Source organism: Narcine bancroftii, chromosome 5 (assembly GCF_036971445.1).
Source record: "Narcine bancroftii isolate sNarBan1 chromosome 5, sNarBan1.hap1, whole genome shotgun sequence".
NCBI classification, from domain to species: domain Eukaryota; kingdom Metazoa; phylum Chordata; class Chondrichthyes; order Torpediniformes; family Narcinidae; genus Narcine; species Narcine bancroftii.
This window is the reverse complement of record NC_091473.1, coordinates 216,896,616-216,923,574: the sequence shown is the minus strand read 5'-3', so window position 1 is coordinate 216,923,574 and position 26,959 is coordinate 216,896,616. Positions and strand designations below refer to the sequence as shown.

General features: G+C 43.1%; 2 protein-coding genes across 2 annotated transcripts; both read left to right on the top strand.

Moving 5' to 3' along the window:
• Positions 1-16,150: 16,150 nt before the first annotated feature.
• On the top strand, positions 16,151-19,458 carry LOC138764849 (probable G-protein coupled receptor 139; the record flags this gene model as incomplete). The annotated part of the gene is made up of 1 exon (XM_069941203.1): positions 16,151-19,458. A coding segment is annotated over one exon (918 nt), but the record flags the coding sequence as incomplete, so codon positions are not given.
• A 2,411-nt stretch (positions 19,459-21,869) lies between these two features.
• LOC138765523 (probable G-protein coupled receptor 139) lies at positions 21,870-25,015 on the top strand. The gene is made up of 2 exons (XM_069942553.1): positions 21,870-21,996; positions 24,114-25,015. The coding sequence occupies exons 1-2, from the start codon at positions 21,879-21,881 to the stop codon at positions 25,013-25,015; spliced, it is 1,020 nt and encodes a 339-aa protein (XP_069798654.1). The 5' UTR covers positions 21,870-21,878.
• The last annotated feature ends 1,944 nt before the right edge of the window (positions 25,016-26,959 follow it).

Here is a 26,959-nt window from a genome sequence, read left to right as displayed (position 1 = left end):
TCCCCATCATATCTCTATGGAAAGCTGCCAGCAAAGAGTAGCATCAAGGATCTGCATCACCCAGGGCATGGTCTGTCCTCACTGCTGCCATCAGGAAGGAGGTACAGGACTCATACCACCACGTTCAGGAATGGTTGCTACCCCTCAACTATCGGACACTTGAACAATAGACTCATTCAGACATCCATTTAACGACTCATAGCTCGCTATTTATTGCTGAATACTTAAACAACTGGATTTTCACAGTCAGTTTGTTTACAGTTTCTGATGAGTATAGGATGTAAATGGCCTGTTTAAGGGTCAATGGTAGTTTTGATTAAATTCCTGCAACAGCAGGGTCTGTGGCCAGGATTGCAGCAGACACGAGGGGTTGCAGATTCCAGGGAAGCAGCGGACCAGTGCAGAGCACCAGTAGTGGAAAATGCACCCTTACATTGAGAAGGAGAAGCAGAGGAGACGATCCGATAGGACGGTGACCACGGCAGCAGACCGGCAAAGGGGCTCAGCAGTTGAAAGACCCAAACAGTCAGCAACGCGGTCAATGGATTCACTCGGGCTGCAGGCTGCTGGAGAATCGCTCATGTGAACCAGATATCGGTATCGGAACCGGGATTCATGAGGGGGCTGAAGACAGGAAGGGCTCCCAAGGGGCCTCGGGCTTCCTGATCATGTCGGAGGTTTGGGTCTGGAGCTTGGGCTGCCAATGGATCAAGCAGGGGGTCTGTGCAGGATTCAGAGGCACTTGAGGCGAATTCACAAACTTAGTGTTTCTGAAAGGACTTTCTTTTGCTACTTTTTCTCTCTTACTGGGAAATACTAATGGTGACACTGCCTTACAGCAGGCAAAAGGAAATTTCATGTAATATTATACTTTATGCATAATTACAAGACAATAAAGGAATCTCGAAATCTTGGAATCTTTAAATCAAAAGAGGCAGGACGTAGGCTGAATCCTCCACAACGATAAGTGGCCCCTGGGCTGCAATAAAGAGTACAATCTGCTCTGATAATTCAGAGTAACGCGAACATCTTCAGGATGGAAACCAAGCCAGATGCACCAGCAGTGATCTGGCCTTCCAGCTCAACAGTGACATCTGGCGGGAGCAGTGCAAACTGTTTGTCGCCTCATATGCCATGATCATTTCCATTCACTGGATTGCCAAGGTGAATGGTAATTTCCACTGCAATGACAAATGTGCGACCGAAATTCAGCAGAATTTAAAAAGGGGCTTGGCATCAGCTGGAAGCTGATTGGAGGAAGAAGGTCATTGTCCAGTGGATTGAGTCAGAGACTTTAGCTCAGCAGGCTTTGATGAGAACAGATAAGAGGTGAGAAATAGTGGCTGCAGTAAGATTTGGCAGGTAGGCAAAGGTAAGGGCAGGGTTTAGGTATCATATATTTTGTTCCTCTAGACATAAACAGTGGGAATGGCAGCCAAGGCAGGCAAGTGCTCCCTCTGGCAGAATGTGGGTTGTCAGGGAGGCCAGCAGTATTGCTGATGACTTCATCTGTCAGAAATGCATCCAGCTGCAGTTCCTGACAACCAAAGAGATTGGAGCTAGAGTTGGATGAACTCTGGATCATTCTGGAGGGGGAGATGGACAGGAGTTATGGGGACACTATCACATCTAGGAGGCAGGTGGATGGTAGATAGGTGACAGCCAGGAGAGGAAGAGGTAAAGGGAACAGGCAGGCAGTGCAGGGCAACTCTGTGATTGTTCCCCTCAATAAACAGTATACCATTATGAATACAGGCACAAGCAATTGTGATCATGTTTCTGTAGCTAAGAAGAAGAGAAGGATGAAGAGATGAGCTGTAGTGATAGGGGATTCTACAGTTAAGGTGATGGATAAGAGGTTCTGTGGATGAGATCAAGTATGCTGAATAGTATATTGGCTCCCTGGTGCTAGGGTCCATGATCTCTCAGATTGAGTTCACAGCATTCTCAGGAGGTAGGGTGAGCAGCAAGATGGGGTCCAATGACGTTTATAGGAAAGATGAAGAGGTCCTGGAAGGAAAGTTTGGAGGTTACACACTAGATTGAAGGATAGGTCCTCCAGATTGTGATCTCAAGATTGCTACCTGTGCCACGTGCTAGTGAGTTTAGAAATAGGAGGACCATACAGCTTAATGCACATGGCTGAAGACATGGTGCAAGAGAGAGAGAGCTTCAGGATTCTACATCATTGGTCTCTCTTCTAGGGAAAGTGGGACCTGTTCCAACAGGATGGTTTGCATGGGGGCATTAATATCCTTATGGGAAGGGTTGCTAGTGCTGTTTTGGTGGATTTAAACTAGATTTGCAGGGGGATGGGAACCAAAGAGCCAGAGTAGATAGAGTGGAAGAGGAAGAAAAAGTATGTGAAAATTCCATGCATTGTTAGAAGTCAACGGGTTGTATATGGTGGAAATGTTCTCAGGTGCATCTATTTCAATGTAAGGAGTATTGTGGGAAAGGCAGACAAGCTTAGAGTGTGGATTGGCACGTGGAATTATGACTCTGTGGCCATTAGTGACACTTGGTTATGGGAGGTGCAGTACTGGCAGCTCATTGTTGCTTAAAATGCAATAGAATTCGGGGGTGGGGGGGTGATGAAAGGGGGGGGAGTGGCATTGCTCATCAGGAAAAATATCACTGCTGTACTCAGGTAGGATAGACTAGAGGGCTTGTCTACTAGTGGTGTGCCTCAGGGATTGGTGTTGGGGCCATTGATGTCTGTCATCTATTTCAATGATCTGGATGATAATGTGGTAAATTGGATCAGCAAGTTTCCAGATGACACTAAGATTGGAGGTGTTGTGGACAGTGAGGGTTTTCAAAGCTTGCAGAAGGATCCGGATCACCTGGGGAAAATGGGCTGGAAAATGGCACATGGAATTTAATGCAGACAAGTGTTGGGTGTTCCATTTTGAAAGGACAAACCAAGAAAGGATGTAGATGGTAAATGGCAGGGCACTGAGGAGTGCAGTAGAACAGAGACCTGAGAATAATTCCTTGAAAGTGGCATCACAGATGGATAAGGTTGTAAAGAAAGCTGTTGGCATATTGGTTTTCATAAATCAAAGTACTGAATAGAGGAGCTGGCATATTATGGTAAAGTTGTATAAAACATTAGTGAGACCAAATTTGGAGTATTGTATGCCATTTTTTGGTCACCTAACTACAGGAAAGCTATCAATAAGATTTAAAGTGCACAGAAAAAATGTACTTGGATTTTCCTTGAGAAAAAGTGTAATTGGCCCATTTCCTTTGGAGTTAAGAAACCGTGCACATATCGTGTCAATTAGGTACAGTTAAAACAATGGTTTTCAAACTTTTTTTCTTTCCACACACATATTACCTTAAGCAATCCCTTACTAATCACAGAACACCTATGGCATAGGAAATACTTAAGTCAGTATGTGAGTGGAAAGAAACGTTTGAAAACACTAACTTTTCACCTTTCCTGGACTTCAGAAACTGAGTTACGGGGAAAGGTTAAATAGGTTAGGACTTTATTCCTTGGTGTGTAGAAGAATGAGGGGAGATTTGATAGAGGTATTTAACATTATAAGGGAGAAAGCAGAGTAAATATAAATGGTTTTTTTTTTGCACTGAGGATATGTGAAATTAAAAAAAAACCAGAGAACTTGAGATAAGAGTGAAAAGGGAGAAGTTTGGGGGTTGAGGGGTGGGGGGAGACGTGAGGAGAAACCTTTTCACTCAGCTTGGTGGGAGTGTGGAATGAGCTCCAGCTGAGGTGGTGAATGCGAGCTCAATTTTAACATTTAAGAATTTGGATGGGAGTGGTATGGAGGGCTGTAGACTGGGTGCAGGTCAGTGGGACTAGGCAAAATAAAAATGGTTGGGCACAGACTAGAAGGCCTGAAAGGACCTGATGCTGGGCTGTAGTGTTCAATGGTCACGCAGCCTCCACGGGAAGTAAAGGGTAACAAACATTTTGGATCTGGTCTCTTGGTCAGGAACACATAAAAAATGCCTGAATAAAAAGGTGGGAGGAGTGGGGTAAAAGGAGGAAGGGGCAGAGAGGAGCACAAGCTACCAGCTAAGAGGTAATAAATAGATAAAGGTGGGAGGGTAAAATAAAAGCTGAGAAGTGACGGGGTGAAGGCAGAGGTAAGTTCTTGGATAGGAGAAAGAAGGGAAGTGGCTGGAGAGCTAGATGAAAGGATAGGGAAAGAGATTTGGGGAAAATTGTATCTGATCCTTTGGCTAGTGAACGCAGACTATTGTGGCACTGTCTCGTGAAAGGTTAGTGTTTCCAAATATTTCTTTCCACTCACTTACCATCTTAAGTATTCCCTATACCATAGGTGTTCTGTGATTAGTAAGGGATTGCTTAAGGTAATATGTGGGTGGAAAGAAAAAAAGTTTGAAAACCACTGCTTTAATCATACCTCATTGACTCGTTATGTGCACAGTTTCATAACTCCAAAGGAAATGGGCCAATGACACTTTTTCTTTTTTTTTATTATTTTTTTTAATTTTTCACACTAAAAACCATACTGACCAAAATACATACAGACATTTTTTCTCTTGAATATATACAGTGTCATTTTCTCCCCCTTTTCCCTCCTCCCTTCCCTCCCTCCCTCATCCCCCCTTCCCATTTATTTAAAGTTCAATCTATAAGATACATTAAACCTGTTAAACAATGTTGTCACTTAATAAAAATAAACAGAAATTATTGTCTTTTACTTTTACATACTGGGTCAGTTCATTTTGTTGTCTTCTCCTTCTGTCATTTTAGGTGGTGGAGGTCTATGGTAGGATTTCTCTATTGTGTTTCATGTATGGTTCCCATATTTGTTCGAATATTGTGATGTTATTTCTTAAATTATATGTTATTTTTTTCTAATGGAATACATTTATTTATTTCTATGTACCATTGTTGTATTCTCAAGTTGTCTTCTAATTTCCAGGTTGACATAATACATTTTTTTGCTACAGCTAAGGCTATCATAATAAATCTTTTTTGTGCTCCATCTAAATCAAGTCCAAATTCTTTATTTCTTATATTACTTAGAAGGAAAATCTCTGGGTTTTTTGGTATATTGCTTTTTGTGATTTTATTTAATATCTGGTTTAGATCTTCCCAAACTTTTTCCACTTTCTCACATGTCCAAATTGCATGAATTGTTGTTCCCGCTTCCTTTTTTACAGCGAAAACATCTGTCTGATACCGTTAGGTCCCATTTATTTAACTTTTGGGGTGTGATGTATAGCCTGAGTAACCAAATATATTGTATCATGCGTAAACTCGTGTTTATTGTATTTCTCATAGTTCCGGAGCATAGCTTTTCCCATGTTTCATTCTTTATCTTTATGTTTAGATCTTATTCCCATTTTTGTTTAGGTTTACAGTTAGTTTCCTCGTTCTCCTTTTCTTGCAGTTTGATGTACATGTTTGTTATAAATTTTTAAATTATCATTGTGTCTGTAATCACATATTCAAAATTGCTTCCTTCTGGTAACCTCAGACTGTTTCCCAATTTGTCCTTCAAGTAGGTTTTTAGTTGGTGGTATGCAAACATTGTATCGTGAGTTATATTATATTTGTCCTTCATTTGTTCAAAAGATAATAATTTATTTCCCGAAAAACAATTTTCTATTCTTTCGATCCCTTTTCTCTCCCATTCTCTGAAGGAAAGGTTATTTATTGTGAAAGGGATTAGTTGATTTTGTGTCAATATTAATTTTGGTAGTTGATAATTTATTTTATTCCTTTATACGTGAATCTTCTTCCAAATGTTGAGGAGATGGTGCAATTCTGGTGAATTCCTACGTTGCACCAATTTATCATCCCACTTGTATAGTATATGTCCATGTATCTTCTCCCCTATTTTATCTAGTTCTAATCTGGTTTTTCCCTTGTTTGATAAAAGTCTGATAGGTGTCTTAATTGTGCTGCTCTATAATAATTCTTAAAGTTTGGTAGTTGTAAACCTCCTTGTTTGTACCATTCTGTTAATTTATCTAGTGCTATCCTCGGTTTCCCCCCCTTTCCATAAGAATTTCCTTATTATTTTCTTTAGCTCCTTGAAGAATTTCTCTGTTAGGTGAATTGGTAATGATTGAAATAGGTATTGTATCCTTGGGAAGATGTTCATATTAATACAGTTTATCCTTCCTATCAGTGTTAGTGGTAAGTCTCAAGGAAAATATTTCCGCAACAATCGAGTATCGAGCAGGGATTCTCAACCTTCCCTTCCCTCTCACATACCACCTTAAGCAATCCCTTACTAATCACGGAGCACCGGTGGCACAGGAATCAAAGTGAGATGTGAGTGGAAAGAAAACGTTTGAAACCCACCCCTACCTTGTTCGATTTCCCCAATATGCCTCTCTTCTTGCTATTTCGTTTCTCATTTGATTCATGTTCCCTCTGCTCTAATCCGCTTTCATCTACATCATTTTCCCTTATCTGTTCCCATCGATTACCGACCACCCTCTGTCATTGCCCTCCCTCCTCCCACCGCCAATTTAGACTTACAGCACGGTAACTAACAGGCCATTTCCGCTCATTAGTCCTTGCCGCCCAATTTACACCCAAATGACCTACAGCCCCGGTACGTTTCGAACGGCGAGAGGAGACCGGAGCCCCCGTGGAAAACCCACGCAGGCAAGGGGAGAACGTACAGACTCCTTACAGACAGCGCGGGATTCAAACTCGAGTCCCGATCGCTGGCGCTTTGCTCTAACCTCTACGCCAACCGTGCCCCCCGTCCTCATTATCACTCTCTTAATTGATTCCATGAATACTCTCATCTTCTCTTTCAACTGTCATCCTCTGTCCACCATCCCAAACCTCACCCGGTTTTGCCCGATACCTACCAGCCGCTGTCTGTCTCACCCCTATCCTGTTGCCTCTTTACTCTGGCGATCTATCCTCATTTATCTCAGCCCGACACCGAGGATGCTGGATCCATTAGCCGCCTGTTTTTACCCCAGAGTTCAGCATGTGCCGCCCAATGAGCCTGCAGGAATCAATTCACAGATTCGATGTTGATCGTGATTTGCTGAGTCAAGACTACAATGACCACACACACCAAAAAAAATGAACGTGAAACGGAAAGAAAAGGCCAAAAGCGGGGCCAACTTTATGAATATTAGAATGACGACGGCGGCAAGAAGCATGAAACTTAGGCAAAACAGTGGAGATAAATCTTGAATATAAACACGAGCCATGTACTTGGAAGGACATGGTCACATTAGTGCGTGTGATTTATCACACGATGAAGAGGACGCATAAGGCGGGAGACAATGCAGAACGCAGCAATAGGAGTCAATCTAAGAGAATTTCACTGTCGACGCCATGTCCCTCCAGGTACCCTGTCCTGCCCTCCGCAAAAAGCACAAATGGATGATAAACCAACATCAATCAGACCCCTTGGCAGAAGTGAGCTGTAGAAAGAAGGGGCGACGAGTCAGCGTACAGGAGGGCGATTGAAAACCTGGCGGGATGGCGCACCGACAATCTCACTCTCAATGATGCAAAAAAAAATCAAGGAGCCAATTGTAGACTTTAGGAAGGGAAAAGCAGAGGTAGACGAAACAGTGATTAATTGGGGGGGATCGGAGGTGGACAGGGTAGGCAAATTTAAATTCCTGGGATCGGTATGACATTTGGCAAACTTCGACAGATGTATCATGTTCTTTTTCGGAGATAAAGGGGTTAACGGCAGCAGCTTCGTTATTGGGTGTAATTAATGTGAATCTCCACGGCGTTGCATTTCATCACCAGGGACATTCTCTAATCTATTAATAATGGTTAATCAATTAAATTCGCGGAGCGCCCATGTAATCGCTGGAGATCCGAGCTGTATTCGAAGGGGAGAGCAGGGAAAGGAACCTGAAGATGGTAGAGGAGCCTGTAACGGATCTGAATCTGCGAACAGTCGAGTGGAATGTCAGTGGCAAGAGAAAGAATGTCTTCTGGATGGCCCAACACATTTTTGCCGCTGACGATTGGCTGACATTTAATCTTCGGATCTTGTATGCGCTGCGGACCTTTAAACTGATTTATTATCCCATCCTCGCTCTTGTCGCCGTTCCTGGTGAGTCTCTTTGTCTGACAGTGATATTTGCAATCCATTTACTCAATTGCTACTAACTTTACCCTCCTTTCCAAATGTTTGTTTTTAGCACGTTCGGAACTCCAAACAGTGATTGAGAACAGTTGCTAACCGTTTTACGGTTCTTGTCACGTACTCTCTCTCTCGCGGTTGATGGAGGAGCCTCCATTTTATTTATTGTATGGTCTTTATTCATTTAACATTATTGCCAGGTAAATGCCAGGAAGACAGGAGGCCGCCTTCAATCTCAAATTCTTAATCTTCCCCTTCAGTTCCAATCACCAAATATTTCACATCCGAACTCTAATACGAATCTCGTTCACGCTTCTCTCCGTTCCAACCATTCCGAAAGTCCCTGATAAAAAGCCGCCTAACGGTCCATTGGATTGGTTTGGCGTGTCAGTGGCGATCTTTGTGGCGCCACTATGTCTCTAACCCCTCGTTGGGCAGTACTCTTACAATTCTCCAGGAAGAGTAATTGCATGCACACTCTGCTGCCTGTTTCCAATATCCAGCTGCCCTGTTACCGAGCTTTGTGCCCTCTGATTTGTGTTAATTTGAAGTCCGTGAAATATATTAATTATAACATTAATATATTAATAAGTTAATCACTTCTTGTCCCTATTCGCCTCATCTTTCACCAGTCTTAAATGCTTCTCTCTCTCTCTCTCTCTCTCTCTCTCTCTCTCATTATCCACTGCGCCCACACAGGTTTGGTATTTTGTCTCTCGGTCTTTCCCCATCAGAGGATAGCGGTATAATGCAATGCCAGGAATCGACTTTATCCAACTGTTATCACGAAAACTGTCATTTTAAGGTCGCGAAATATTCCTGAACTCCTGCAAACTCCTCAATTCTGTAAGCCTAGCCATGAACCTCAACACGTTCTTAAATTTATTTGCAGAATTTCTGATAGTTCTCCATCCTTGCTAGTGATCTCTGCCTCCATCTGCGCTGATACGACAAACTAAGTTACTCCCATCGCTACCTCCGCTGCACATCGTCCCAACCTGACTCCTGTAAGCTTGCCACCCCTTTCTCTCATGTTCCCTAACTCCTGCGCATCTAGTCTCAAGATGATGGCTTCCATTCCAGGACATCTGAAAGGTCTTCCTACTTCAAGGAAACAGAGGTCCCACGTTTTCTCCATTTCTCAGAGATCTGCACTCAATCCCTCGCTCGAAACAGAACAGCGATAAGGATACCCTAATTTTTCATTCCACCAGCCTCCGGTTCAGCTTATCATTCTTCGTATTTTCCGCCAGGTGCAATACAAGCCAAACATTACACACCCCTTCTCATCTCTACTCGCCTCTCCATGACCTTTGTTTTGCAACAGCAGAATGAGCAACGCTTGATCTTACACCTCTTCCCTCACTATCAATCAGGGGACGAAACAACCCTTTTAGGTTCGGAAAAGTTTCGCGTATCCCTCCTCCACTATAATAGATACTCAATATGTAACTTCCTCTACATCAGATAGACTAGGAGAAGACTTGAGGTCGTCTTGAAGACCCCTTGGGCTCGGTCCACATTAGTCAGTAGGGAGGTCACAGTAGCATGCAATTTCAATTCCCAGACCGACCTATCCACCCTTGGCCTTCTTTACTGGCAGGGTGATTTCCACCGTAAACTAGAGAAATAACACTTTTTATTCTACCTGGGTGATATTTTTCCAGAGACTATAAATTTTGATTTTCCAAATTCAGGTAACTTGTCCCGCTTCTGATTCATGCTTCTATGTTCCCTTAACCCCATTTTGGCACTTTACTCACCTAACCCAACCCATTCTCTTTCCCTCCCTTTCTACCCTCATCCTCTCCTGCACATATTCTTGAAAAGTACTCAAAAAAATGAACAAAATTATTGACTCATTTAAAAAACCCAAAATCAACTTTACGTGATTACACCAAGTTTACATGAATGATTCATGATTTATTCCTTTATTACAGACCCCAGGCGCTCCATGGAATGTATATGATCTTGATAAGGTCATGTTTGAAATACTGTGTGTAGCACTGGTCACCTTGTTCTAGGTCGAGAATCATCGAAAATGAAAGATTGCAAAATGGATCACGGAAATTTTTTTTTAAACTTTATTTATTCATTCAAAATACAGATAATAAGTTACATATATAACAATAAACCATAAACATGAATGTGATATTTTATATATATAAAAGAAAGAGAGAAAAAAAAGAATTCACCCCTTCAGCCAACTTTCCTAAGGAGAGCCATAAAGAGAAAAAAAATTATGCATACATATTAAGATCTAATCAATATAAATCAAAATGTAAATATTCTCAATATAACAACCACTTATTAATAAAGAAACTATAGTTATCACATGAAACGTAATTTTTTCCATTATTAAACAATATTTCATCTCATTATGCCATCTATTAATATCAATCATATTTGTATCTTTACACATACTAGCAATACATTTTTTTGCTAGAGATAATGCTAAATATACAAAAGCAGGTTGAAACTTATCTAATCCCAAACCTTTCAGAGGTTGCAAACTACCCAATAAAAATACTGTCGGATCTAAAGGTATTTTAATCTTATACAAGTATTCTAGAAACAATTGGACTTACTTCCAAAAAAATTGTGTATATATATAACCAAACCGCATGAAAAAATGTTCCAACAGAGTTACCACATCTAAAGCACAAATCTGATTCATGAAAATCATACCGTTTAGTTTTTCTGGTGTTAAGTATAATTGATGTAAAAAATTATAATTAATCATTGCATAACGTGCATTTATCAATCTAGTTACACTATCATAACAAATATCTAACCAATCATCCTTGGAAAAAATAAAACCGATATCCACTTTTTTTATACATCTATTAATATCACTCTTAACTACAGTCATTTCTTCTTTCATAGTTAACATTTCATCACACAAGATATTCATTTTTGTTTTCACCTCCATAAATCCTTGGGTCATTTGAGTTGACATTTGTTTTGACATATGATCTATTTGAGAAGCAATCCCTTCAAAAACAGGGAACACTGAGTCCTATCCAGATTCTATAGCCACTTTTTGAGGTCTTCCTTCTTTAACTGCAGGCTCCTCCTCCTGGGCAAATTCCAATAAGGTAAGTTTCTCTTCTTCTTCAGTCATCATAGGTCCTTTGACTGTGTGGTGCTCAGGTTCCCCCACAGCCCACACTTTCTCCAAAAGGTCAGAGACCCAGGATGCCCCATGCATGCTCGGCAGAACCGCCGGACATGCAGGAGCGCCCTCTGACACTACACTGCACATCCTTGGGCCACCCAACAATGTTGTGGGCTCACGGGCCCCTTTGTCGGTTGGGCCGCCCATGCACACGGCTTCACATGCATGTGAGTCGGCTACGACCAAACTCACCAGAGTGCCAGCGCCATCTTGCGACTGTAGGATCAGCTCCGAAGTCAAGCTTGAATGGACAGGAGTCCTTCTGAGGGTTGGAGGCTCCCAACAACGACTCCGTGGATTCAGCTGTACAGGTAGGCCTCAGTTCATCTACTACTCAACTTCAGAAGAAATTACCATATAAAAGTATAGATTTTACCCGTTCCATTCAACATTCAGCTCATGGGCACATACATCATTTCTCCCTGCCACTTTGATCTCCTAATTGAGAGTGCAACCACACCTCCATTACTTCCTCTTGATATTTATTTCCCTATAATCTCCAACCAAACGTCATGTCCCTGTAATGGCAAAAGCTCATTGACTTTGTTTTGAATACTATGGACATTCAGATGCACACTCATTAGACCATAGGTCCATAATTCATAAGAGCAGTAATAGGCTATTCAGAACATCAAGTCTGCCCCACCATTGAATCATGAGCTGACCCATTTTTCCACTCAGCCCCACTGCCTGGCCTTCTCCTCTATCCTGCCTTGGCTAATCAAGAACCTACCAATCTTTGCCTTCACAGCTGCCTGTCACAATGAATTCCACAGATTTACCACGCTCTGCTTAAAGAAATGCCTTTATGTCTGTTCTAAGCAGATACCCCTCAATCATGAAGTTATCCTATCTTATGATATACTATCCCACCAAGAGAAACAACCTTTAGACATCTACTCACTCCAAGTCTTTCAATTTTTGAAATATTTCTGTGAGATACTCCAGCATTTCCCTGAATTCCAATGAATACAGGCCAAGAACTGTCACACACCCCTCATATCATAACCCTTTCATTCTCAGGATCATCCTTATGATCCTCCTCTTAACCTTCTCCGATGTCGGTTCACCCTTTCTTAAATGAGAAGCCCAAAACTGCTCACTAAAGTCCAAGTGGGGTGTCACTAATGCCTTGTAAAGCCTCAACATCTCTTATATTCTTCTTGAAATGAATGTCAGAATTACATTTGCCTTCTTCATCATCATCTTAACATGCAGGTTATCCTGCACTACGATTCCTAGGTCACTTTGCATCTTGGTATTTTCAATTTTCTCCCCATTTAGAAAGTAGGCTGCCCGTTTAGTTTTATTATATACCAAAGTGCGTGACCTACGCTTTCCGTCATTGTATTTAATTTGCTACTTCTCTGCCCATTCTCCTAATCTGTCTACATCCTTCTGCCTCAATATTACCTGCTCCTCCACCTACCTTCCTATCATCTGCAAACATTATCACAAAGCCATTCATCTAAATCACTAATATACATCAAAAAAGCGTCCCCAAACCGACTCCTGTGGAACACCAGCAACTGCCAGGCAACCAGAATATGATCCCTGCATTTCAACTCTCTGCTTCCTGCCTGTCGGCCAATGCTCTACCTACGCTAGTATGTGTCCTGTTTTACCATGCGCTCTTGTTAAGCAGCCTTATGTGTGGCATGTTGTCAAGGGCCTTCTGAAAATGCAGGCACACAGCATCCACTGCATCTCCTTTATCCAGCTTGCTTGCCGGTTCTGAAAAGAATTTCAAATGGTTTGTCCAGCAAGATTTACCCTTCACGAAACCATGCTGGCTTTGGCTTGTCATGTGCCTCCAAATACTCGGCAGCCTCATGTTTGACAATTGACCCCAACACTTTCAGAACCACTGACATCAGGCTAACCCGTCTGCAAGTTATTTTCTGCATTCTACTGCCGCCTTCTCTTTTTGAATAATGGGGTGACATTTGCAATTTTCCAGACAATATCTGAATCTGCTGGTTCCTGAAAGCTCATTTAAGAATCTACTGATCATTTTGTATTTTTCACGTGCCTTTTCTCTTTTCTGCTTTTGCTTTTATCTTTCCAAACGTAACTTTGTTTTCCACACGACCTACTCCTGCCTTTCTTCATGGAATCCTACCCTTTTATATTAGATTAAATTCTCCCCCTCAAGACTCAAAAAAACGTCCTGAGGATTTCTGTTCCGCTCAAATGTATTCGTTTTTCTGATCCCACTTTCCTCGAACCGGTTCCAAGGAGTTCGAATTATCCCTCCAGAAGCATTGCTTACAGGAGTATTTGTTTCAGCTACCCTGTTATTACTGCTCTGACTCGCATATGGGATTGGTAGCAACCCCGAAATTACAACCTCAGTGGTTCGACATAAATTATTTCCTCGTTCCCCAAATTCGGCTTGAAGGACCTCATCCTGTATTGTTTCCACTACGCTAACTGGATCCCCTCTAGAATTTCATGAAACGGCTGGAAAACAACTTTGAGGCTTGAACCTGGAAGTCACAATATCAAGCCGGAGTCCTGTTTGCGGCCACAAAAGTACCTGTCTCTATCCCCTTCCCCAAGGAATCCCTTTCCTTAATAATTCTGCAACTATTTATCTCCCCTTTATGCACATGAACAGCATCCAGAGATGGAAGGAGAAGATTACCGAAGTCTCCTGCATTACCTTCCTGCTGCTGTTTTCCCATTGGTCACCTGTTCCTTATAGTTCCTTAACCCTTTAAACTGCGGCGCGATCTAACCACTAAAGGTGTTATCTACACAGTTCTCAGCATCAAGTATGCTCCATGTGAATCTATGTGCTGCTCCAGTGCCGTCACACTGCGATTTGTCGATATGTAATGCGCATCATTGATTTAGACAGGGATATAGCAGATAGGGTTGCAGACTACGTGGTACTGTTGACGGTGAGGTCTTTATTTAAGCGCATAATATTGACCACTGCTTCATGCGGCAGACCAATGTGAGTAGAAATTTTAACCCAAAATGATGATGAATTGGTCTCAATTAGGTGAAATTATAACATCGAATTGAACTCTGTTCAAGGAAGCTCTTGGGAACAGACAAGCCTCGGTGTACAAGACAGGAAATCCCTGAAATGGGAAGCACAGGCAAATCAAGGAGTGAATAGAAAACACGCTTGCATTCATTCGCGGAATGGAATATGAGCAAAGGCCCTTTTACAATTTTGTCAAGCATAGATAAGGCCATAGTAGCAATTCTGTGTGAAATGCTGTTCGGCACGTTGTAAGAAGGGTGTAATTGTACTGGAGAGAGTTCTTGGTTCCTGGTGCTTGATCCCCCAAATCATTCCGCATGGAATTTAAACTGGAGGTGGGGGAGGGTGTACTGAAGGAGGAGATATTTGAAGAAGAACTGTCTTAAATGTAACTGGGTCTGGTTGTGTGAGTATGGTAGGGTGAAGATTATTCCAGGCTTTAATTGTACGGGGGAAGAATGAATTACCATACACGTCTGTGTTGGAAGATGGCACTACAAATTGGGTTGCGTGCCCTCGTCTGTTCCTACCACACTCACGTTCGGTGGCAGATTAGTATTTTGTAAAAATAGGTCAGGCGGTGTTGCGTCACGTCTGTCTTGGAGAGAGCTCAAACGACATTGATTGGATTCTGTCTGTGGTGGAAAATGTCACTGATAAGGAGGGGCTCGAAAGACGAGGTTATTTTCTATTCAGTTGAAGAGGCTTATAGAGAACTGATAGGATGTGTTATGTTTTGAAGGGTAGTGGATTTGTGGAATTCGTTGCCGCATACAGGTGTGGAGGCCCGATCATTGGGGGGAGCTAAAGGAGATTGATAGGTTTCTAAGTAGTCAGGGCATTAAAGGATATGGGGAAAAGGCCGGAATTTGGAACTAGATGTAAGAACAGTTTAGCTCAGGGTCGAGATGCAGAGCAGACTCGATGGGTCGAATGGCCCTGTTCCTTTATCTTGTGAATAGATAAAACGGACGTCTGGAAGGAAGGTTCAACGGAATAAATGTCTAAAACCGGAGTAAATGGTTTCAGAAGAAGATGCAAGAATTTCGGAGAATATATAATAGAGTTTTTTGTTCAGATTGCTGAGGAATCTGAAATACAATGTCCGGGTGTGTGTTAAAGGTTTGGATTTCGACCAGAAATGTCAAGAGTCAATTTCTCACCACAAATGCTGACCGAACAGTTGAGCCCATCTATCACTTTGTTTAATTTTGCTCAGCATTCTTGATCTTGCAGTTTCTTGTGTCTGGATTAGCATAGACGAGTTATTGATTCATGGTAGGGGGAAGGGGCTGTTTGTGTATTTGATTACGAACCCATGACTGTTATAATCACTGCAATATTGTTTCATAAGGAGACCATGATCTGGAGAGGGAGCCTCGCCGATTCCACTATCTTGTCAGTATCTTTGGGTAACGATCGGGAATAGTAGCCTGATCTTATTTGCCATATTAACTCACGAATACGGAGTTATATTTAGGAATAGACACCAGCGCGGGACTTTTCCCCTTCCCACATTGATCTGGTATCTCTGAGGAAAACCAAGACATAGGTCTTTTGCCTTATTTGCGCACACATGCCCAGGACCACAAAGCACTGGTCGGAAACATGAATCAGAATCTCCCAGCTCTGGCTTATATAAAGGTCATGCAAGGAATCATCCAATGATTAGCGAGCTTTGTCGGACATCTTTAATTAGCGCCTCTCATTTATTTGTCAAGAAAACACGATTTCCCATTTGCTCTTTCATTTTGTTGCAAGATATTAACTGTGGCAGCAGATACAATTGCATTGCATGTACTATATAATAACGTCTTTGCATGTAGTTTTTTAAATGAATTTATTATCTTTGTTCCCATCCTAATAATTCCTTTCTCGTTTTGACCCCTGAAAAAAAAAGTGAATATATTAACAATTGTGATCATGTCCCGGGGGAAATGCGGTCTCTCCAAAACTGTCACTCGATACTTGGTTGCTATGGCAGCGGCGGATCTCAGCCTCGTTCTTCTCAACGTGATATTGAGGCAGATTCCAATTGCATATCGGGATTACTTTGGTTTCGTGCGGTCCATCCGCGTGTGTGATGTCCACGCCTTCCTGCTGTACACCGCCACCGACTGTTCTGTCTGGTTCACCGTCACCTTCACCTTCGATCGATTCGTCTCCATCTGTTGTCAGAAACTGAAGACTAACTATTGTACCGAGAGAACGGCGCTGGTGGTTCTGGGGACAGTGACCGCTCTCAGCTGCTTAAAGAACATTTACTGGTGTTTCATGCTCACCTCGGAATATTCCCTCGCTTACGCCCGCTGGTTTTGCATGCCGAGAGCCAGACTTCTGGAATCGCAAATCTGGGGGTGGATTGAGCTTCTTCATTACATCCTCACCCCTGTAATCCCGTTCATCCTGGTTCTCCTGTTCAATGCTCTGACCATCAGACACGTGTTAGTGGCGAGTCGAGCCCGCAGGAGACTCCACGCTGCAAGTCGTGGGGACTGCGCCCATGACCCAGAAATGGCAAATCGGAGGAAATCGCTCATATTACTGTTGGTCATCTCTGCGAATTTCATCATCTTGTGGGCGCTGTTTACTATTTATTATGCATGGAACCGAATGCGTTTTCTGGGTAATGTCTCCGTGTTTCCACCTGAACCTATGCGAGACTTATGCTTTATGTTGCAGCTCTTGAACTGTTGCACAAACACTGCTCTCTATGCCGTCACGCAGACCAAGTTCCAGGAGCAACTGAAGGATGTGGTCAAATACCCTTTCATGCTTCTTGCAAGATACATCCATTGCTGAGAGGAACTGGAGAGTCCCATCCCACCCTCCAGACCTTGTGGGAAAACTTGGCTCTCTGGGACTCTGTGCAATGTTAGAGCGCCCGAGCCGCAGGCCCCTCGCCTGCCAAAATAAAAGTTCCTGCTTGGATAGTTAAGCACTTCGTAATTAAAATTCTCAAAAATGAATCAGGGAAAGGAACTCTATTGAATTCAGCTTTGCCGTCTCATCTGGGCCCAATAAAGAACTCTATTCTCACAGAGAATTTTGCAAATGCCAACTCGTGCAGAAATTCATTATCAAAGAAAAGTTACCGAATACTTCAAACACTTCAAACCTCAAGATAAAAAAAAGTAACGCCTATATTTTAGAAAAAACTGGATTCAATTTGGATCCTCGGTTTCATAAATTTTATCAAGTTCCGCAGTATTTACACGCAGAAAGTGAACCAAAACTCAGATTCTCAAAGACTATAGAAACTAACGGAGGAAACAACGAAATATAAGTGGCCTAATGCAATAGAACCTAACATCAAAGTGAAGTCTCAATAGAATACCAGAACTGTAAAATCTCATCAAAATTTAAGATCACAATCGCGGTCCAGAAAATTCAGAATCTAATTAATAACACAATTCCGAATCGTTTCAAGATAACACAACTCTGTCGACAGCAAACCTTAAGTGGTACTGGAAGGCATCGTCCGCACAAAAGGAAGTCACATCACCAACACAAATCATTTCAGAATAATGTGGCATCTCGTCATTTGAAGGTACAACAACGTCTCAAATACTGCAGTGCAGTAAAGGCTGGGAGGTGCAGAGGTCACTATAAAAAGATTCCAAGGTTCATTTTATTGTCACGTGACAAGAAATGCAATATTCATAGTACACCTACTTTTATCTGCCCAATGGCAAAATAGTCACCATGACCATGGCCCGACATCCCTAACAATAAGGCAAAGAGAAGCAAAAGAGACCCTCTTTAGAGTCACCGAGTCTGTGGATTCTCCTCCAGTGCTCCCGTAGCATCTGCTCTCGGACAGACTCCTGTTTAAACCATCGGCAACCTGAGTTCCAGATCCAAACCTCCAATAAAACCAGAAAGCTTTCAGCGCCCAAGGTCCTTAGGGAGCCCTTCTTGTCCTCAGCACACTTTCGAATCCTTCTTTTGATAACTGGTTCTCATAATATGGTCTCCAGTAGCCCGCAGCCTGTGTAGGTCCTTCAGCCATTGGTCCGCCCTCTCTGTCACTTTCCTTGTAGGAACGTTTCCCATGTTTCTCCTTCACAACCTTGGGTGGGGGGGGGGGGGTCCTCCCGATTCTGGTCCCTGGCCTCAGTCCACTGTTTCCCCGGAGTCTGCAAGGTGCCCAGCAGAAGTGCTGCTGCCTTGAGAGCAGATAGCCGTGGTGCAGGATTTAGAAAAATAAATATGGTTGACTCCTTTAACAGGCCATTTAAACCCTGTACCGAACAGTTGATATTATGACCAGGTATCATAGCGACTGGGGCTCATCCTTTATGAGTGACAAGTTACGTCAGTACCTGCTGGTGAGGGGCATCACATCCAGCAGGATTACTAACTTCAACCTCCTGGAGAATGGGCAGGTTGAAAAGGAGAATGCCACAGTCTGGAAGCCTGTCCAGCTGGCCTGGAAGTCAAAAGATCTTCCAAACTCACGCTGGCAGGAAGTCCTCCCTCTGGCGCTCCATTCTATCCGGTCGTTACTATGTACTGCGAACAACACTACTCCTCACAAGCTCCTATTCAATTTCAAAAGAAGGTCGGCATTTGGAAGTACACTCCCAACCTGGCTCACTACTCCTGGTCCAGTCCTTCTCAGGAAGCACATGAGGAGAAGCAAGACCAACCCCCTAGTGGAAAGGGTGAAACTGCTCTATGCCAATCCCACATACACCTATGTGGAGTACTCGGATGGCAGGGAAGACACTGTCTCCAGCAGAGACCTGGCACCCACTGGAACAGCGGGTCCGTTGCCTCAAGTGGCCTGCGAACCATGGAACTAATTCTCGCCACCCCCTAGTCAGGGCCTCAAAGGATCCAGTTCAGAAGGAAAGTGCATCCCCCTGCACCTTTGAGCTGGAAACCCAGCCCACCTCTCCTCCCTCACAAGGGGGCCAGGAGTTCAAGGCCCTCCAGTGCTAAGGCACTCCACCAGGATCTCCAGACCCCCAGACTGCTTAAATCTGTAAATTCGAAAATAACTATATATTCAAACCTTTTTTTCTGAACCCATGTTCTCGTGTGTCATGTTTTCCGTGTGTCACATCATGCAGTTGTAATTCCAATCCACTGGGCCGTGACTCTGAACTGGAAGAGCGCTTTTCAGCCTGCAACCCCACACAGTCTATCATTTCCAGTGGTCGCGGAATGCCTCATCAACTGATTCAAAGTACATTATTAAATTGTTAAATCTAATGTCCGCTTCTCTTCTTCGTTTATGATCAGCTGACTACACATATACAACCAGATGAATCAGCGTTTCTACGGACTAAGGTGCACACGCATACACACATAATCCAAAGCAATAATTACACATTTATATAAAGATACAAAATAAATATAGGGCTGGAAATATTTTGAATAATTTACTCGTTTCATCAATAAAAGCGCTAATTTACACGATACTGGTCATCAATCTCATAGCCTGCAGGAAGAAGCTATTTCCCAGCCTGGCAGTACTGTACCTCCTTCCTGATGGTAGTTGGTGAAGGGTCTCTTGCGGTGGATGGGAAGTATTTTCCATATTTCTCTGAACACTATTTAAGCAACGGTCCGGTGAATGTCATCATAGAGGAAAAGGAAACCCCAGTGACCTTCTCAGATGTTTAAGGATCCTCTATATTGACTTCCGGTCCGATACGTTGCAGATACCATACCACACAATGACGCAGCCAGACAGGACACTCTCAATTGCACTCCTGTAGAATGTTGTCATGGTGCGGGTTGTCCTTTGTAGTCCTGTCTCAAGAAAGGAGGCCTTGTTGAATTTGTATAAACCCCACGTAAACGTCCTGTGATTTTCTTATCACCTGGTTCCCCTTATCCGTTGTCATCTGCCTATTAAGGCGAGTGAAACAAGAAAATATTCAGACGCTGCGGTTGTAGTAAAACACTTGAATGCTGGAGGATTTCAACAGGTCTCACAACGTCCATAGTTTGAGGCCTGAGTTCTTCTTCAAGACATGAGCAAAAAGCAGGCAGGCACACGAATAAAAGGCTGGAGAAGGAGGAATAGGCAGAGAACAGATCAACAGACCAAAAGCTATTAATTGGCGATGAATGGAACAGGAGAAAGAAGAGATCCTTAACAGTGGGGAGGATCTATTGATTGAGGAGTGGGGACTGTTAGGGCTCTGTGGAAAGGGGACAGAGGGAAAAGGGAATAGAGAGAGAGAGATAACGGGAGGAAAAGAGACAACGAATGACCGGATGGCTGAATTGAAACCGGAAAAGTCATATAAATACCATCCAGTTGAGGGACGCCCAGGCGGAAGATTCCTTCAATTCACGGGTGGCCTCAGTCTGGCAGTGCTCGAGACAATCGACATCTTTGACATTATATCTGATTTTTTTCCCTAAATTTAGGAAAGAAATTTAACTAATAGTGAATGTGAAGGCGGCCGAAAGTTCAGCAATGAGAGTTATTTCAGGAATGCGAGACATCCTCTGGATGTCCGCGATCCAGCCACGTGCCTCAGCACAGGATCTTAGAAACAACCACGAACCAAAATGACCATCAACCGTAATTGACAAGCATTAGCCCAAATATCCATCGCAGGATTCAACGTGAATCAATTTGTTCCTTCTGTATTTTTTTTTAACACCATGCCAGCCGGAAAAGAAATCCTGCATTAGTTGCTTTTGAAGCAAAATATTTATAAGAAAATTGCAGAAATAAAATCTGACGTTGGTCCGTCCTCAGCGCACAGTTGAAAGGTCAAGGATCGGGTGAAAGTCGCCAGATTAGAGGGCGCTTCAACTAAAACCGTTCTCTCCATCTACATCCGACAATTCACTGCTTTTTGCCACAAAGGGATATTAAACGGGACGATCTTATCAAATTAACGTAGGTTTTGTTTTTATACTTCAAATGAAGGACAAAGCAACTTGCTAGATATACAGGGTGTATGGGCAACACATTACGAGCGGGTAACAGCATGAATCCTGTTGCGAATCAATCGGTTAGAATTAATGTGCAACTAATACTCAACGTTGAAGGGATGTTTGCAAATCGAAAACAAAGGACATTAATCAGTCGTGGATCGAACGATGTCCACAGTTTCACTTCAGGTTTAAAAATTACCAGAGATTTGGAGAAAGGAGGTTGTATAGTTTTGACGACTAATTTCAGGATTTGATGATCTTTATTTGACATGGTTTCTGTTGATACGCTAATATTTAAAACTTGCTCGGTTTTTCGTCATCCGGAATGGTTCAGGCCGGAAGCCTGAGGGTAATTTGAATAGAAACAAACCTACAGATATAAATCCTGGGTTCTGGCGGCTTCCCCGTTCTCTCCTGTCCTTGGTGTTACCTCGGCCTGGATATAAAGGGGTTAATTGAAGTTGTTCCTTTACTCAGTGTAATTAACGTCAATCTCCCCGAAGTTGGATCTCATCACCAGGGACCTCCTCTCTTCTATTAATGGTGGTTATTTGAAAGAGCATCGACAGGAACTCGTTCTTCCCCGGGAATGGAGAGCAGAGGAAGGAACTTGGGGACCACAGAGGAGGCTCCGACTGGAATCGATCTGAATCTGCCAACAGTCAAGTGGAGCCTGAGCGGCAAGAGGAAGAATGTCTTCTGGATGGCCCAATACATTTTGGCTTCTGATGACTGGCTGACGTTAAACCTTCGGGTCCAGTATGTGCTGCGGACCTTCAAACTGATTTACTATCCCATCCTCGCCCTGGTCGCTGTTCCTGGTGAGTTATTTTGCCGAGAGTTAATTCTACCTTCCATTTATCCTCTTGCCATTATTTGCTCCCTCCTTTCCAACGGTTGCACCACGTTTCAAGAAATAATTTGCAGTTACAAACAGCCGATGAGGGTACTTCCTTCATGCCCATCTCCAGCCGTCAGAATTGAACGTTGTCCACTTGTCGTGTTACCTTTATTCCGTTAATATTCTTGACAGGTAAAGATTAGAAAAGCCAGTCGACCGATTTCAAATGGAAATATTTTAAGCAACTGTCACTTTTTATGTCTCGAATTCTCTCTCCCTCTCTTTCCGTCTCTCCCCCTCTCTCTCTCTCCGTCCCTGCCTCTCTCTCTCTCTCTCCGTCCGTCCCTCCCCCCTCGCTCTCACACACATTCTCTTTAGCTATTTACTGTAGCTATTTATCTACCTCAATCTCCTAATTTCAAAGTATAGGAGTTTAATTCAATGCAAGATGAGACATCGTGGCATCTGTATGATGAAAAGATTCACTATAACAAACCACTCAAATTATTCCTGATTCAGCTCAGAATTCCTCAAGTTTATGAAGTTTACAACTAACCTTTAGTGTCATCTCAAGTTGACTTGGGAAATTTGTCGCACATCTCTCCCCTTTCTGCTTCAGGGTGACACTCACAATAAGCACACAACACGTCTCACTCCCCTGTCTCTGATAAGGATGGCATCGCTCTTGCCCTGGTCCCTCGCGTTCACCACGCTTTGGTACATCACCTATGTAATTCCAGCCAGCTGCAACACGACCATAGTCAGAACGATTTTTTTTGTTCTGTTCCAGTTCGTTAAAAAAATGTCTGTTCCTTTTTCATAACCTTCAATGACCAAGACCCCATAATCATTCAAGGGTGGAGAATTCCAGATTGGCCGAGTGAATCGTTTTGGACTGCCTCAGTTTCAGGGCATTCTTCCATCGACCAGGAAGACACTAGCGTTCACAGTATTTCAGCCGTGGTTGGGATAAGATGCAAGACTTATTTAACATATGTTCGGATTTCAACACTCTAATTTCCTTGCTATAAAGACGAGGTGGAAGTTGCTTTCCCAACCGGCTGCTTCAACCACTCGCTAAAGTTTTAGGACCTGTGCAGGCTGTAACAATATTTGCTTGTACTTCAACATCTTCCATCTTCTACCGCCGTTCGGCCCGCGTGTTTGGGCCGAACATGATACTCAACGTTTGTTTCCACATAATACACATCCTTCCATTACATCCAAATTCATAAAGCTGCTATTTGATCTGCGTGTTTTACTACAGTGACACGTTCCAGCCACATGACACGCTGTGCGAAAAAAATCCTGCCACGCACTTCTCCCTTTAAATTTACCCTACCACTCATGTGAAATGAACGCGCTCACGTATGTGGCATTCTTGCCCTGTGAAGAATATTTTGAATGTCCAGGCTATCAATGGCTCTCATAATTCCATTAAATTCCATCAGATCTCCCCACTGCCCCCGTTGTTCCAGTGAAGATAACCCATGCGTCGACATCCTCTTTTTAACTTCATGCCATCTAATCAAGGATACATTTTTAGCAAACTATCTGTACCCGCACCTCCTATAACGAGGTGACCAGAATCGCACGGAAAGCCTCAAGTGAGATTGAACCTGAATGTTGTAGGACTGCAATAAAACTACCGAACTTTTCATCAAAATTCTCCTCCCAGTGAAGGCCTTTAACCTTCCTGCTTTTGTGGTCACATTCCAGGATTCCAAATGCCCCACATCTTGCAGGAGAACCCCCGAATGACATCCCCACTGCACTAACACGTAACGACAAAATAAACACTTACCTATCCTTGCTGAAGACCTTCGACGCACACCACAGCACGTAAACTCCAGCGCTCATGGCCGCCCGCTATACTCGTCTCCCTTTTTATTGGCTGCTGAGCCTCACTTCACAACTCAGAAAAGAGACTCAACTGCCGCTTAATCAAGCTGTGCTCCTACTGCTTGACTTGGAAAAGATAGTACGATTTGCAATAGCCAGGTATAATAAATCTCTAACATCTACCGATACAAGTCTGTGAATTTGCTACCTTTGCTCCAAACCTGATCTGTAATTTCCATTTTTATGCGAAAATAGTGAATATAATGACCATTGTGATCCTGTCCCGGGGAAAATGCGGTCTCGCCAAAGGTGTCACTCGCTACCTGGTTGCCATGGCAGCCACGGATTTGATCGTTGTTTTCATGGACGTGATATTGAGGCAGATTCCAATTGCATATCGGGATTACTTTGGTTTCGTGCGGTCCATCCGCGTGTGTGATGTCCACGCCTTCCTGCTGTACACCGCCACCGACTGTTCTGTCTGGTTCACCGTCACCTTCACCTTCGATCGATTCGTCTCCATCTGTTGTCAGAAACTGAAGACTAACTATTGTACCGAGAGAACGGCGCTGGTGGTTCTGGGGACAGTGACCGCTCTCACCTGCTTAAAGAACATTATCTGGTGTTTCATGCTCACCTCGGAATATTCCCTCGCTTACGCCCGCTGGCTTTGCATGCCGAGAGCCAGACTTCTGGAATCGCAAATCTGGGGATCGATTGAGCTTCTTCATCACATCCTCACCCCGATAATCCCGTTCATCCTGGTTCTCCTGTTCAATGCTCTGACCATTAGACACGTGTTAGTGGCGAGTCGAGCCCGCAGGAGACTCCGGGCTCCCAGCAGCGGAGAAGGTGCCCATGATCCAGAAATGGCGAGTCGCAGGAAAGCTCTCATTTTATTGCTGGCCATCTCCGGGAATTTTATCGTCTTGTGGGCGTTATTTTCTATTTTTTATATCTGGAACCGAATGCGTTTACTGGGGTATTTGTCCGTGTTTCCACCTGAACCGATGCGAGACCTATGTTTCATGATGCAGCTCCTGAGCTGTTGCACCAACACTGCTCTCTACGCTGTCACCCAGACCAGGTTCCGGGACCAGTTCAAGGACTTGGTGAAATCCCCCTTCACTTTTATTTCAAAACACACCCATTGCTGAGACATGGCGTTGCCGTTCGCTCCCTGCACTCAGCCAACGGTGTGGGCACACATTGGCGCATTGGAGTTCTGTGATTTATTAGGGTGGGAAGGCACAGCTGCCATATAACGCGAAGAAGTTCCTTGTTGGATCCTTTTCACTTCATATTTTAAATAATCTGTACTTCCCCTTTTCTTGCATCCAGCAAAATAACAAATATTATCAGAAAATTTGAATTTATGTAATTTCCTCTGCCTCATGAAATGTTTGTCGAGTTCTGCATCAGCAATAAAGATTTTTTATTGAAAGAGCATTTAGGAATCTAACCTCATGCACGAAATCATTCTCAAAGTGACATCAACGAAATTGGTCCCATTGAAAATTAGAGTGGTCGGCTTTGTGTGGAGCCAAAAGAGTTAGGGGAGATCTTCAGTGTTTATTTTCCATCTGTATTCACTCAGGTAACGGGAACAGAGTCGAGGGAAGTATGTAAAATAAGCAGTGAGGTCATAGAACCTATTCAGATTAAGGAAGAGGAAGAAAATGTGTGGATAAATCCCAAGGGCCTGACAAGATATTCCCTTGGACCTTGAGTGAGGATAGTGTAGAAATTGCAGGGGCTCTGGCAGATATATTTAAAATGTCCTTAGTCACGGGTGTGGTGCCAGAGGATTGGAGGGTAACTCACATTGTTCCATTGTTTAAAAGATGCTCCAAATATAACCCTGGAAATTATAGAGCTGATGACAGTAGTAGATAAATTATTGGAAGGTGTTCTAAGAGATTGAATACACAATATCTTGGATAGCCAGGGACTGATTAGGGATAATCAATATGTGTCTGTACGTGGTAGGTCATGTATAGCCACCCAAAAGGTTGAGAAAGGAAAGGCTGTGGATGTTGTCTACATGGAGTTTATTATCACATACATTGTACAATCCGTATAGGTCCCTCATGGGAGATTAGTCAGGAAGGTTCAGATGCTGGATATTCATGGTGAAGTAGTGAACTGGATTCAACCATAGCTGGATGTGAGACATCAAAGAGTAGTGGTAGATGATAGCTTCTCAGATTGGAAGCCTGTGACTAGTGGTGAGCTTCAGGGATTGATTCTGGGTCCATTCCTATTTGTCATCCACATCAATGATCTGGATGATAATGTGGCAAATTATATCAACAAGTTTGCAGGTGACACAAAAATTGGAGGTGTTGTGGATAGTGAAGGTTTTCAAAGCTTGCAGAGGGATCTGGATCAGCTGGTAAAATGGACTGAAAAATGGCAGATGGGGTTTAATGCAAACAAGTGTGAGGTGTTGCATTTTGAAAGGACAAACCAAGAAAGGGCCTGAGGAATATGGTAGAACAGAGAGATCTGGGAATACAAATACATATTTCACTGAAAGTGACATCATAGGTAGATAGGTTGTAAAGAGAGGTTTTCGGCATATTGGCCTTCATAAATCAAAGTATTGAGTACTGGAGTTGGGATGTTATGTGGAAGTTATATAAGAAAGACACCAGTGAGGCCAAAGTTGGATATTGTGTGCAGTTTTGGTCACCTAACTACAGGAAATATATCATTAAGATAGAAAGAGTGCAGAGAAAATTTACTAGGATGATGCCCATACTCCAGGAAGTAAGTTACATGGAAAGGTTAAACAGGTTAAGACTTTATTCCCTAGAGCATAGAAGAATGAGAGGAGATTTGATAGAGATATTTAAAATTATGAGGGGAACGGATGGAATAAATGTAGATAGGCTTTTTCCACTGAGAGTAGCTGAGATACAAACCAGAGAACATGGGTTAAGGGTGAAAGGGGAAAAGTTTAGGGGGAACATGAGGGGAACGACTTCACATAGAGAGCTGTGGGAGTGTGGAACGTCCTTCTAGCTGAAGTACTAAATGTGGGCTCAATGTTAACATTTAAGAAGAATTTGGACAGGTACATGGATGGGAGAAGTATA

Coding starts and splice junctions, on each gene's coding strand:
- LOC138765523 (XM_069942553.1), top strand. CDS start 21,879: ATGGCCCAATACATTTTGGCTTCTGATGACTGGCTGACGTTAAACCTT. Junction 21,997..24,113: donor CGCCCTGGTCGCTGTTCCTG/GTGAGTTATTTT, acceptor ATGCGAAAATAG/TGAATATAATGACCATTGTG.